This window comes from Ascaphus truei, chromosome 4 (genome assembly GCF_040206685.1).
Source record: "Ascaphus truei isolate aAscTru1 chromosome 4, aAscTru1.hap1, whole genome shotgun sequence".
In the NCBI taxonomy this organism is placed as follows: Eukaryota; Metazoa; Chordata; class Amphibia; order Anura; family Ascaphidae; genus Ascaphus; species Ascaphus truei.
In genome coordinates, this window is record NC_134486.1 from 406984792 (window position 1) to 406999962 (window position 15171).

Here is a 15171-nt window from a genome sequence, read left to right on the forward strand (position 1 = left end):
TGTGCACTCTGATGCTGGTGCACTGTTAAAGTATGATACTCTGTGTTGTGTTGCTATACAATATGATGTTATTGTGTTATTTGCTCGTTCAGTAAACCTTTTAGCCATAACCCTGTGTATGTGGTTTCTGGGTGGGTTCCTATGCTAGGGCCATTCTACATTCCTATAGAATCCTACATAGGTGGAGGCGCTGATCGACGAGAACATTCCAGAGGATTCACCCCAGGCTCTCACTAGCGGAGGCTCAGACCTCCTGTGAGCCTGACAGGTATACTGCACCACACCTGGTAACATATAGGTTCCCCCTCACATTCACTCTATCTGCGATTGGGGGTGGGGGAATACCCGTTACATTTGGAGGCGCTGCTGAGATCTTAGACCTGGGGTGCCCTGTTCCATTTTTTTTCTCTCAAAATGTCACCCCCATTACCGTCCCCGTCTGTAGTGCGCGACTGGGCCGTGGTGCTAAAAGTGCCGCCGCTTCACACGCTCGCGGTGAGCCGGGTTCCTGTTGATACGCCGTCTTCATCCATACAACTGGCCCTGAGGCAGCACCCATATATCCGGGATGCTGTCAAAATAAGAGTGTTAGAGCGACGTAAGGATACAGACCGGGAGTATTGCTCTGTGCTAGTGAGTGTAGGGAAGGATATAACTGAAGATCATGGGCCGTCCAGCTTGTGGCTCACGATGTCAACCGGTTCTTGCTGTATTGTTGTCTATCCTGAACTGTCCATAAAATCAGAACCCGGCAGCTCCCGCACAAATTTGCAAGAGGTTGCTATGCATACATTGCCTTCACCCTCTGAAAGTTATTGCGGGGCCAACAAGCCCGCCCTCACCGACCATAGTCCACCCTTAAGTATGGCCCACTCGTCCTCTAAACCTGGGGATGAAATCCGAATGCTAGCTCATGCCCTCCTAGAATTGGGTCCGTCCCGATCCGAAGCTCAGACCTCACAACAGTATCGCAAGCTAAAAATCTTTTCAGGAACCAAGCCGACCCCGACGGGCGAAGAAGCGTTTGACGCCTGGAGAGAATACACGTCTCAGGTTCTAGAAGAGTGGACGTGCTCTGAGCTGGTGAAGCGACAACGCATAATGGAATGCCTACGCCCTCCCGCATCCACCACCCTACAGATGGCTAAAGATCAGCACGCGGACATCACCGCCCATCAAATGCTAGAGACTCTTGTGCGGGCATATGGGCGAACCGAGGACATAGGGCAATTGATGAAGCGGTATTTCAATCTTTGCCAGAAAGACGGAGAGGAGCTATCTGATTTCCTACAGCGGATTCAAGCAGTCTTGTGGGAGATGCTAAAAAGGAAAAGTATTACGGCTGCCGAGGTGGATGAATATTGCCGTAAACAATTTCTGAGAGGAGCTCTACCCGAACATCATATTGTAATCATGATGAAGCGCTCTTTGATGCGAGTTAATGGATGAGATCAAAGAACATGAGGCCTACGCCCGGTTGCATACTCCCGCCAAGGTTAAGGAGCCTTCCACCCGTGACCCTGCTAAGGCCGCTGGGGCCAAGGCCAAGACAACCCCGACCCAGGACGAGGAGGTCGCAACTAAGGACTCGGCCTCTAAAGCTAGACCCGCCCGTAAGTCATCTTCCCCGTCCAGGGGCCGCTCTGGACCCAGAGACCTCCTCTGCTATACCTGCGGTAAGACGGGCCACTTCTTCCGTGATTGCCCAGAAAGGGAGGACCTCCCCGAAGACAAAACTCCCGACCGAAGAAACACAGCCCGGTCGATGGTATGCTGAGTACAAACCGCCGGGTCTGACGTGGAGACCCCTCAAGGAACCACCGATGCCCCTGCGGATGCCGACGCAGGGGATGACACCTCCAACCGGGAAGATTACAGCCAAGTGGGCCCTGCAGCTATCATACCAGTGTTACTAGAAGGGATCTATGCGTCGGCTCTACTGGACACGGGGTCACAAGTGACCTTCATATACCGCCCGTTCTATGAACAGCACCTCCGACACTGCACCCTGAGAGCGGCCGATCACGTGACCGTACGGTGGCTAAGTAATGAAGACTACCCCATCGATGGGATGTAAGGGTTCAAATGGAAATACTCCAGCTGAATACCGGCAAGAGACACCCCATGCATGTGGCGGCCCTGGTATGTCCGGAGCCCCAAGACCAGTGCAAGTACCCGATCATCTTGGGCACCAACGCTGACATAGTACAAGCGGTGATCCGAGCGTATCTGAAAGAGACTAACGAGCTGCCGCTAGCCACCGCTCTCCTAGATCCGGTCCTACGAGAAGAGTGCAACCGGGTATATGCCCTGGAGCGCCATGGGGATCTCTACAACCGTCAACGGGGACTGACGACCATATTATCAGGGGGAGTGCAAAAGATGGCCGTCTGGTGTTGTTATCCCGAACAAGATGAGAGCAACCAGCTGTTCTCCCTGGAGAATACGCCTGAAGAAGAAGCGGTCCAGAGAGGTTATAGGATACTACCCGAAGTGAGGGAGTGGACAACTAAGATCCCACTCCGAACCCACGTGTATGTACAGAATCTCTCCCCCTTCCCGATGGAATTTGATGCCGACCAGAAGTTAGGTTGCATATATCCAGTCAGCCCTGTAGAAACCACGCCTCAGGTGAAGGCGGTGGCCGTGGATGAACGGTTAGTCGAGCTGGACTTCAACTTCGGTGAGTCGACACTGTCCACCCAGTGGAAGGAGCGGCTGGCAACCCAATTGAATCAACGACAACAGGTGTTCTCCACGAGTGAGATGGATGTGGGTGCAGTCGCAGCGCCAAACATGCCATTCGTCTGAGTGATGCCACCCCGTTCCGAGAACGCTCTCGTCGCATCGCCCCACGGGATGTGGACGATGTAAGGAATGTCATTCACGATATGGAAGATGCCGGGATTTTGACGGCGTCTCGGGGGCCCTACGCGTCACCCATAGTGGTGGTGCGTAAAAAGAACAGATCCGCACGACTGTGTGTCGACTATCGAACTCTGAACAATCGTACGATACCGGATCAGTACAACCTTCCGCGCATTGAAGAGATACTGAATGCGCTGAATGGAAGTCAGTGGTTCAGCGTGCTCGACCTCCGATCCGGGTACTATCAGGTACCTATGAATACGGAAGATCAGGAGAAAACAGCTTTCGTCTGCCCATTGGGATTCTACCAATTTACACGTATGCCCCAAGGTATATGTGGGGCGCCTGCTACCTTCCAATGGCTGATGGAAAAGACTATCGGGGACATGAGCCCGCGGGAGTGTCTTGTATACCTGGATGACATCATCGTCTTCGGAAGAACTCTGGAAGAGCACGAAGAGCGATTACTTAAAGTGATCGACCGTCTGGGAAACGAAGGATTGAAATTGTCCCTGGACAAGTGCCGGTTTTGCCATACCTCAGTGACCTACGTGGGACACATCGTGTCCGCCCAAGGGATCGCCACCGACCCCGCCAAGGTAGAAGCAGTAGTGAACTGGCCTCGTCCCGAGAATGTCACAGAACTGCGATCCTTCTTGGGATTCTGTGGGTATTACCGTCGCTTCGTGGAAGGGTACTCTAGTAGAGCTAAACCCCTGAACAATCTGTTGAAGATATACCCCTCAGAGACCGGCAGGAAGACTGTATCGGCACGCCAACCGTTTGGTGATAAATGGACATCTGAGTGTGAGCAAGCCTTCCTGAAATTGAAGAAGTGTCTGACCGAAGCGCCGGTGCTTGCGTATGCTGACCCCGAACAACCATACGTTCTGCATGTGGATGCCAGTCTCAATGGGCTGGGTGCCGTCCTGCACCAGAAACACCCTGAGGGTCTTCGGCCTGTAGCCTACATCAGCCGCAGCTTGACGCGCAGTGAACAGAGATACCCCGTCCACAAGTTGGAGTTCCTGGCTCTCAAGTGGGCTATCACCGAGAAGCTTCACGATTACCTGTACGGTGTTACCTTCGAGGTAAGGACGGATAATAATCCCCTCACCTACGTCAATACCTCAGCCAAATTGGACGCCGCCGGACACCGCTGGCTGGTCGCCCTAAGCAACTACAGGTTCTCCATGAAGTACAAGCCGGGGCCTTTGAATGTAGGGGCTGACGCCCTATCCAGACGACCCGGGTTAAGTGCTATTCCAGATGATGAGGAATGGGAGGAACTCCCAGGACCCGGAGTGCGAGCTATGTGTAGCTGGCCGCCATCGTCAACGACCAAGTAGCCTTTTCGGAATTACGAGTGGCTGACTCATTGGGATGCCAGTCGCAGGCTGTCCCAGCCGCCTACTGCGATCCCAAAGGGATGAACATCACGCATGACAAGGAGTTACGGTGGAAGGATATGGTAGACTACCAAATACGAGACCCTGTAGTTAGTATCATCAGGCGAGCCGTTGAAAAGAAGAACCCAGCCCTTCTGAAACGCGCGCCCAATGGCTTGGTGGCCCTGCTCATGCGGGAATGGGACACATTCGAAATAGACAATTGCTTACTCTATCGGGTGGTGCAATACCACAACCACCCGGATAGGCGACAACTAGTCCTCCCTCAGAACTTACAATACCTGGTGTTGAAGTCCCTACATGATGATCATGGACATCTTGGTGTAGACAAGACTTTTGGGTTGGTCCGAGATCGCTTTTTCTGGCCCAAGATGCGAGAGGTCGTTGAATGTCACTGTCGCCGCTGTACTAGGTGCATACAGCGCAAGACTCTGCCTACACGAGCTGCCCCCGTGGGCCATCTAAAAAGTTCTGGCCCCATGGACCTTGTGTGTATGGACTTTCTGTGCATTGAGCCTGATAGCCGGGGAATATGCAACGTGCTGGTCGTCACGGACCATTACACCAGGTATGCCCAGGCCTTCCCCACGAAAGATCAGAAAGCCATCACAGTGGCAAAAATATTATGGGAGAAGTACTTTATGCACTACGGTCTTCCCAACCGCCTTCACTCCGACCAAGGGCGGGACTTCGAGAGCACGCTGATTCGAGAACTGCTCAAAATGCTGAGCATTGCCAAATCACGAACGACTCCATATCACCCCGACGGAGATGCCCTGCCAGAACGATTTAATCGAACCTTACTGGACATGCTCGGAACTTTGCAGAGCGCTCAGAAAACTGAATGGAGTCGACATGTGGAGGCCTTGGTGCATGCGTACAACTGTACCCGACACGAGTCAACGGGATTCTCCCCATACTTCCTCATGTTTGGGCGAGAGGCGAGACTGCCAGTGGATGTGCGCCTTCGCGTCTCGACAGATGGGATACACAACGCTACCCATTTCAAATACGTGCAAAGGCTCAAAGACAGCTTGCAGCAGGCCTATCAACAGGCTGAGAAGTCTACAGCTAAGCTGAACGCTGACAATAAAAGGCGATACTATCATAAGGTCAAATATCGGGAACTTCGTCCTGGGGATGCTGTGTTGCTTCGCAATCTCGGAGTCCTGGGAAAACACAAATTGGCCGACCGATGGCGGGACGGAGTGTATGAAATAGAATCCCAGATGCCTGGCCTCCCGGTCTATCGCATCAAAGACACAGATGGCCGGTAAAGGTATGGCACCGTAATCATCTTCTCCCCATTCCACAAGTGGAAGATGAAGAGACAGAGATACTGGCTACACCGCTCAACAATGAGCCTGACTTACCAGAGTTGGGTCAAGAGACTGTCAATAACGAGAACCACTCTGAAACTCCTGAAGATCCTATGGAAGGACCCTCTCAAAGGGACTGCTCCACCGAAGGGGCATCTCCCGGAGGAGCTACGGGAAAAGGGCCCCGTAGGCCAATGCCTACTAAGGTGGCACCAACTGGCCAGCCTTTGGATGCACAGAGCTCTGTTTGCAACTAAGTGATACATTTCGCGGGCTTAGAGCACGCTAGGCAGTTGGTGACAGGAGCAGCTAGGGGAAGGAGGTAGGGTGCAGGAGTCAGTGACTCCCTGCACTAGGCCAGCATTTCCCTAGGCCCCAGATAGCCCTGAGTCACCCTAGTGGAGTGTTGTAGGGACAGGCCCTAGATTAGGGACCCTGCCCCACTAGCTATTAGATAGTAGGGAACCCAGAACTTTGCCTGTCTTGCTGAGAGAAAGAGTTGGACTATTATCAGGGTGGGATCGTCCCTGCTGGATCATCCTGTGGTGGATCCGGATATCGTGCAGGAGTTTGCCTGGATCTTTTGTGAAGTCCACTGCAGGTCCGAGCACTGGAGTGCTCGGCAGGTAACCCATAACCTCACGTGCACCAACAAGGCCTATCACCAGACATAGTGGCTGCGCAGTCACACACACTTGTATATGACATTGGGAGTGCGAGACATTGGGTTGGGGTTACTGGACACGGGGTGGGATCACTCTGTGGAGGTGTTAGCGTCCGCCGTGACGCATAAAGTGTTAGCGTCCGCCGTGGCGCATAAGGTGTTAGCGTCCGCCGTGACGCATAAAGTGAACGCATAAAGTGTGGGCGCCCGCCGTGGTGCAAGTTAGCGTCCTGCGAGACGCCATAGTCAGGTTGCCTTTAGAGAGGGACACATGTTGTTATATGTTGATATTACATGTCTTCTATGCTAGTTAGTAAAGGTCTTAGTTCTTATCCAATCAGTTGTACGTGGTTATTGTGTATTGTCCTGCGAGGAACCACTCCCCCTCTGGTGGGAGCCATCGCAGGTGGAGGCGCTGTACCGAGTACGTGGTTACTCATAGTATCCTATAATTGCCCCAGGTTTCCCTTAGCGGAAGCTCAGCTCTCCTGCGAGCCAACAGGTAAAGCACCACACCTGGTAACATTGTATGTTTCTCCGCCCCCACAGTATAATCTGCGATTGGGGGGGGGAAGACCCGTTACATAGTATTAGTTGTTATTATTTCATGCTGCAAATTAATGTGTTCATCTTTATGTAAAATGATTATGCCTTCTGTTTAGTCAGTTAGTCACACGTATGCTTCACTGAACGTTAATGCCCCTATTCCCGGTCCCCCAACTGTAACATATAACTCTAGAACTACAACCACCAGTGTCCCGATACCTTTAGTGGATTATGATAATGTTCAAATCCAGTACGAGACCCTGTATCCTAGGGATTATCATTTCATGACAAAAGGAGGGACTGATAATGTGTGTATCAAGGGGGGACTCCATTTTGTCTGCTATATAACCATTCTATACTAACACTGCCATTATGCTTTTAGGCTGATGTTAAACTGACCTTTTACCCAATTAATGTTGGCTGAACTATGTATGTTCAGACATAGTTTCACAATGAAGAAACAGGAAGTTCTAGCCAACCATGCTTAGCCTAAATTTATGAAATGTCTTAACAGCAAGAATTATGACGTGCCCGAGACTGCCCTAGACTGGGAAAATTGAAGGTTCCCAAACTGTAACTTTCCAGCTGTCACTTTCTAGATAAACATAAAAGGAAGTAAGTTTCGCACGTATACGCTTTTTTTCTACGCTCGCTCGCCTATAAAACATGACTAACCATTAATAAACAGGAGAGGTTTTTGACAACGCTCACTGGTGTCCAACTCAATCACTTCTCCTCCGAGCTGCTCGTCTTTTCCTGACCAGCACTCTAAGAGTGGGAAAAAGGCCTCCTGGGGGTTAATCTCTCCGAAGTAGCGGAGAAGATACATCGATCCAAGTACGAGAGGAGATTCCTACATATGCAGTAGAGAATATATTTACACCCGGGTAAGCCTTTGATCTGGCACTCAGCACCTAGTTAGCTACGATTCTATGCCCTGTTTTTGTGAGCATAGCTCTGATGGTGTTTTTTGTGCTGTGCTTGCTGGCCCCGGCCAAAATAAAAATATTTTGTTGAACTGCTTTGCCCTGTTTTGTGCCTTGATCCCTGGGTTAAGTTTTGGTCTCTGTTCTAAATCCTGACCCACTGTAGAGCTAGTCTCAAAGCTGCTGATTCTCTGGTTCTATCAATGTAAATGCTTGCTGCTATCCATAGAAATCTGCTGGAGAAAAGGCAAGTGCTTGCTGCTTACAATCTGTATAACTGGATTTCAGGACAATGTAAGTATTTTCTAATCTTTCTGCTCTCTATAAGAGTTTGGCTAAAAATGCCTTCTTTTGTTGGTTTTTGTTCCTCCCACAAAACCCCTTTTCTGAGACCAGTGCTGGCTCTTAGTCTGCCTCCTGTAGATGTGCAGAGTCTCTGATTGGCTATTAGGTCCTGTTCTGGTGGCATCCTGCTGTATTGAAAGTGCTTAAAGTTCCGGCAGAGAGCTACTGTCCTTTTCTTTATTTTTATCCCATCCCTTTAAGCACTCCTGGAATTACAAGGAATCAATCCTAATTGTACCTCAGACGCATTCAGTGTACAGATGTGGGTCTCATAGGGCTGCCAGGTAAGCTAAGGATGGGAGGGTACAAAAGAAAAAGGTGTAGTGCTGCGCTAATCTAAATAATAGTGTACCAATTCGGTGAACATATAACAATAAAAATTAAATAATATATAACAATGAACCACATCTAAACAAAATAGTGATGTGAATATACAGTATGTGAAGGCTGCCAATAACAATGTAACAACTGGCTACCCTAGCCAGATATAAGACACAGAAGAAAAAACGTTACAGTACGTAAAGGCGCCAAAAAACATTAAATCAAGTGTGCATCAGAAACATCATGAACTATCAATTGGTGTAACAAATAAATGATACCAGTGATAGAGTCCTTGATTAGGTGTCCATAATGATCGATATTGTAAGTCCAAAGTCACTTGGTTCCAATTGAAGATGAGTAGCTGATCAGCACATAAAAGAGAACAAGAATACATAGCGTGATAGCTGTGATAAACCAGCAATGATTTAACAAGTGAAGGGAGTGGTGAGTTCCCTAATGATTGGCATGCAGGTCAGATGAACAAAAATAACTTTTATTAAAAAAAGATGGTTAAAAACAGCTCTTCTCCTCCTCAAGGAAGGGAGGGTGCCAAGATGCCACATATTAGCGTATAAACATTAGTAAGTAACTTTCTTAATTACTCATTTCTTTTTTCCATCCCTGACTCTCTTTTTGCCTTTCAGTTTAGATAATTACACTTAATGTAGAAACACATGTAACATGAACAGTTTATAATTGACATGATAATCGCATGAGGATAGTGTTCCTAATACTCAGCCACTATAGTGAATACACATTCTACAATACAATTTACCATTCATAACCAGAGTATTATAGTGTATATAGCGATAAACACAGTGAATGTGTGCTTCTTAAAATAAAAAAAATTATGAGCTAGAAAGCTCAATAAGGCAAAAGGTAAATGTCTCCATTTGCTCAAAGAACTTTTGCTAAGTAGAAATCAATTATCGAATATACAATGTAAAATTACACTAATTTCAGCACATTTAGGTAACAACCCGATTTTTGTGAAGATGCCATACGCAGGATCCTCTTTTTCAAGTTGGGTTTAAGAAGCGAACATCTGGGACAAATTAGTATATTTTGTTGGTAAAGGTATTTATTTAAACTTTTTGATTGTTCAAATATGCTGAGAAATTTAATCTGCTACCCAATGATATTCATAGGCATGGTCAATTTTCAGAACCAACACTAACAAAATATGTGTTTCAAGCAACTCTGCCCTGCAGTGGTAGTAGCTTCAAATAACAACTCCAAGCACTAACTGATGTAGAGAAGGCGAAAGAGGGTCAATTGTCTCCTCCACTAGTGCAAAAGGGGGTCCAGGACATATTGGGGCTTCATTACAGTATAAAATGGTAGCTTATAAGAAATCACATAAAACAACCATGTACAACAGTTTTAAAATAATACAATATCCCATACTGATACAGGAGGAGTGGAGCTTAAAATCTAAACAGAGAAGGTTGACAGAGGGGCGATGGAGGGTATTTGGATTAAGAATCAAGAGATGCCCTTACCTTTTGCCATGAGCCAAGAATGCACCTTTTTTATTTCTTGGAGTGAAAAAAATATGGGGAGCCAGTGAAGAGATTTACTTGAAAGGAAACTGTGACGGTGTGTGTAGCCAGCCTTCATAATAAAGGTGAAGTCCAGCTAGCTACCCCTAAAACCGTGGTTCCCCGGTGGCTTATCAGTACCTAAAAGCCGGGGACAATGTGTGTGTTTAGAGTGTCTGTGTTTTAGCTACAAAACTGGGACTTCGGGAGTGGGACTGTAATAGTTGATACTGTGGGGAAAAAAGGGTTTAAATGTATATAAAATGTTCTGGGAAAAGGGCCCGGTTTTAAAACTTGGACTGCTAGGACAGGCTTTACCGCCCAAGTTCCCGAGCCCAAGTTGTAGAAAATAAATGTGTTTTAAAATGTGTATTCATCTCCATGGAGTCAGTCCCAGTAATTGAATTAGCTGGGATGCCTGAATGGAGATGGTGGATCAAAGGGAAGGATGGGAGTAGCGAGGTGTTGGGCCATGTGGTTTAGCGGGGAAGTGTGGAGAACCATGTCCAGAGACTAGGCTCCCCACGGGGTAATACTCTTTGTTCTCTCAGACACTGTGGAGCCTACCCAGCAGGAGGTATGGGGCTGGCAAAGGGAAAGACGTTACTCGTAGGCACGATTCCCATTGGCCAGTTCTAATTTCCTGCTCGCCAGCTACCACAGCCCCCCGGTATGCCCCCTCTTCTGATGGGTGCAACAAGCCAAGCCTCCCGCTTATGAGTGGTTGTTGCATTACGATCCGTACTCTGATTGTCCGCCAGTCCCTGTTTCATGTTAGACATAGGACACAGAGGTCTATGTGAGCCGACTGCCTGATCCGAGTAGCAGACTATTCCTAGGTTTGGTCCGGTGAAGCAGAGGCAGGTTTTTCCAAGGTGCTTTGCTCACAATAGCAAAGCACTAGGCATTGAGGTGCCGGAGAAGCCTAGCCAAGTGGAGGACAAGTTCTAGAGACGTGGCCAAGTTCTAATATCAAACGAAGACCGGGCCAGCGGGGTGAGGCAGGTATCTATCCCGTAGATAGTACCGTGGTGTTCTTGGAAGTGGAGTGGACAGGGTAAGCCTTCCTGAAGCAGGCACCATGCACCTAGTTGAGGCTAGCATCTCCCCCTCCAGAGCCCCAATTGTGGTGTTTTTCCCTAATTTTGTGTTACATTGAATGCCTGTTGGTTTTACCAGAATAAACCTAATTTTATTACACTACCTTGTCCTGCCTAGTGAAATTTATCCCAGTAGGTAAAGGTATTAAAAGTACTGGTCTCCCGTGACACAAACAAATAAAGTGTGATGGCTGCGGATGTAATATATCTTTAAAAAAGCTAATGCTAACTCAAGTGTAACATACACCTCATGCAAAACCTCCAATGCACAACTGATTGAATCATAGATTTGCATCATAATCAAAGTAGCTCACAGAATGTATATAGGTTATGTAAACAACAAAGCTTAGTAGCCCTATATAACAGCGAGGGCAGCTTAAGTGGGAACCAAAGTCTGTCTGCCTCTGCAACTGACTACCTTGAGACACAGATTCAGAATTGGTGATCTGTGAAGAACAATCAAGTTCAAAGGCAAGACAATGGATGTCACTCTGGATATGTGTTTCTTAGCCTTGATGTGGATTCATTTCATCTTGGGAATTACAATAAATTCATTTATCGTGGCAACAACTTGCATGGAATGGATGACATTTAAGCGCCTGGGTACCGGTGACAAAATCTTGGTTTGTCTGGGGTTGTCCAGATTTGTTTACCAATGGGGTATTATGTTGCATAATGTATTTGGTTTTTATTTACCAGAGATATATTTTCAGATGTATTTTTATGCCATTTTTTGGGTTGTAAGAATGTTTCTGAAATTCTCCAGTCTCTGGTTTGCCACTGTGCTCTGTGTATACTACTGCGTTAAAATCGCTAACTACAACCATTCCTTATTCATCTATGTGAAAGTCCGGATCAACAAAATAGTCCCATGGTTACTTCTGGCATCTCTGCTAACTTCTCTAGTTTCCAGTCTCCCCTTCGGCTTGTATATTTTTACCTTGAACTACAGCAATTCAACAAACAACCTCTTGCAAAACAGCACAGTGCAAGAAATTATTGTGGTACAAAATTATACCAACGAGTTAATTATGTCCATCGTAGGATTTTCGCTGCCATTCACCATATTTTGTGTTGCAACTTTCCTTTTAGTTAGGTCGCTTTGGATGCACATCAGACAGATGAGAAGCAGCGGCACGAGCTTTAGAAGCCCCAGCTTGGATGCTCAATTCAGAGTAGTACAAATTATGGTCTTCTTCCTTTTGCTCTATATCATTTTGTTCGTTTGCATGATTGTGGCAGCTTCCAGGGTAATAAGAGAAAGTTCTTGGTGGATGATCCTCTCTATTTTGTCTGAAGTCTATCCGTTTCTGCACTCTGCGGTTCTGATCTTCTGCAATAAGAAGCTCAAACAGGCACTTCTAGATATATGCCACAGAGCTGTGAAGTGTACTCAAAAACAGAGAATTTAGACCAAATCCAGCACCGATTTCACAACTGGAACATTCATATGGTAAGTATCTATATTGTTAATCAATATGTCAATTTTGCTGACCAAAAATATGTTTCTGCTCAGTAGGGTTTGAGCGTGTTACTACCCTGTTTATATACAGTAGAAGCCATATACGTTGTAGTGGTTTTAAGTTTTTTTACCTAATCTCTATTATGGATAAAACTGCATCTTTTATGGACAACATATACGGTACTTTGTAGTGATTTTACAATCTTTATCTAATCTCTTTTATTGGTGAAACTGTTTTTATGAACAATCTCACTGCATCAGCCTTTCCCTTCTGTGTTTTGTTTGGCTAATGATGGTAGTCTAATCAGATGAAAGAAATAATGGGTATTTGCCAGATAACATTCAATTCAAATGGACACAAAGAAACTAGAAATATATTTTCTATTTTTCACACACTGGGTGTTAAATCTTTCTTACATTGATTTGCTGTTTTAAAAAAAAGGTATTTTGCCCACTGTGTGCTTAGCACTGCGTAGGGACACTGAAAACAAGAAAGAAGAGAGGCACAGTTAGAATGGCAAAGCAGACAAAAAGATACATTTAATAAAGGTAAAAAAAAATAATGCCCAACCCATTTACTGGCAGACAGTCATCGATTGATTGGGTTTATTTCATAAGGGCGAAATAGAGCCGGTCAAGGCACTATCACATGGAAGTTTCTGTGCTATCACGCAGATCAGCACTATTGCAGCGTAATGAATTGTCCTCATAATGTATGTATGAATATATGCATATTTTTATTTATATACAGTAGCTTAAAGTGTACTCAGCGCTTCACAAAGAATTCAGTACAAGGAATTATAATAATGCAATAAGTGCAGCAAATTCAGACAATAGCTAAGGAAATCCCTGCCCCGAAGAGCTTTCAATCTCAGGGATATGTTGGGAGACAGCAGGTGAGGGAATAAGTGAAGTGAATGGCAGTGCTTGGCCACAATGGTTGGTAGGAGTGGCTGTGGGTGTGGGACAGTAGTCCTGAATGCAGGCTATTGGGAGGCTTCTTTTGCGAGGTGAGTTTTAAGGGTGGTGAGTATTAAATTAGATAGGTTAACACCTTTAGCAGTGAAAGAGGTGGCAGGGAAGCATGGGCATGAGCAGGTGTATATATGACTGGGTGCAGGATTTGGAGAGATATCCCCAGCAGTAAGTAGAGAGGGTATGAAAAGAGGATTTGTTGGGGTGCTTTTTATTGAGGGGTAAAGAAGTTGTTAGGAAAGAGATATATAAATAATGGTGCAGTGTGTGGGCATAGTCACTGGTGGAGGGGAGGAGAGATGAAGAAATGTGGATAGAAGGAGAAGAGTGGGGAAGTTGGGGAGAACAGAAAAGTTTATAAAGCAGTGAGGAATCAGCAAACAGAAAAAGCAGTAGGGAGGGCGAGATGCGAGGAGAGAGATCCCAAGTATTGGAGGATAGGAAGAGTACAAATTATCAGAGCACAGTTGCAGAGTTGTTGTTGTTGAAGTGCAAATTTCAGTTCTTCTTGTAGTCTTTTCACCTCCAATATTAACTCCACAGACACTTCATATGTGACACTTAAGATGTTTCACAGCCATAATAATATACTATTATCAACCCTAATATACAATCAACTCTATCCTGTCTGCAGGCCATATCCCTAAGACCTGGAAAACTGCCAGAGTTGTCCCAATCTTCAAAAGTGGGAACAAAAACACTGTCTCAAACTACAGGCCAATCTCTCTTCTCACAATACTATCCAAAGTCATGGAAAAATGTGTTCACGCCCAATTTGGCGATTACTATAACGACAAATTTCCCTAGCCAATTCCAATCTGGCTTTTGTCTCAAACACCCCATGGTAACTACCCTGCTAAGAGTTTGCAATGAGATCCAGTGTGGAATGGAACTGGGACAACTGACTAGAGCAATATTCCTAGATTTTGCAAAAGCTTTTGATACTGTTGATCATGTTATCTTGCTAAACAAACTCCAGTGCTCTGGAATAGGGAAGCATGCTTTAAACTGGTTTCATTCCTATCTATCAGGTAGATCCCAACATATGTCTATCTCGGGCACTAGCTCCAACCCCTTGTATATGTATGTATGTATGTATGTCTTTATTTGTATAGCGCCATAAAATGTACATAGCGCTTCACAGTAGTAATACATGTCATATAAATAACAAATATAAATAACAGATCATGGGAATAAGTGCTTCAGACATACTGTAAAAGTAACATTAAGGAAGGAGTCCCTGCTCCGAGGAGCTTACAATCTAATTGGTAGGTAGGGAGAACGTACAGAGACAGTAGGAGGGAATACTAGTAAGTGCGTCTGCAGGGGGCCAAGCTTTGTGTCATGTGTCCATGATTATCCAGTGCTACTCATGCTTCTTTAAGCAGATGTGTCTTAAGGTGGGTCTTAAAGGTGGATAGCGAGGGGGCTAGTCGGGTATTGAGGGGAAGGGCATTCCAGAGGTGTGGGCAGAAAGTGAGAAAGGTTTAAGGCGGGAGAGAGCTTTAGATACAAAGGGGGTAGAAAGAAGACATACTTGAGAAGAACGCAAGAGTCGTGATGGTGCATAGCGAGAAATTAGGGCTGAGATGTAATGAGGGGCAGAAGAATGTAAAGCTTTAAAAGTGAGCAGTAGAATTGAGTGTGAGATGCGCGATTTAATCGGAAGCCAGGAGAGGGATTTCAGCAGGGGAG

The 15171-nt window shown here is 46.2% G+C and overlaps 1 protein-coding gene across 1 annotated transcript; it reads left to right on the plus strand.

Moving 5' to 3' along the window:
* Nucleotides 1–414: 414 nt before the first annotated feature.
* On the plus strand, nucleotides 415–1449 carry LOC142492452 (paraneoplastic antigen Ma1 homolog). The gene has a single exon (XM_075595088.1). It carries the CDS (start codon nucleotides 415–417, stop codon nucleotides 1447–1449), a length of 1035 nt encoding a protein of 344 aa, XP_075451203.1.
* The last annotated feature ends 13722 nt before the right edge of the window (nucleotides 1450–15171 follow it).

Coding starts and splice junctions, on each gene's coding strand:
- LOC142492452 (XM_075595088.1), top strand. CDS start 415: ATGTCACCCCCATTACCGTCCCCGTCTGTAGTGCGCGACTGGGCCGTG.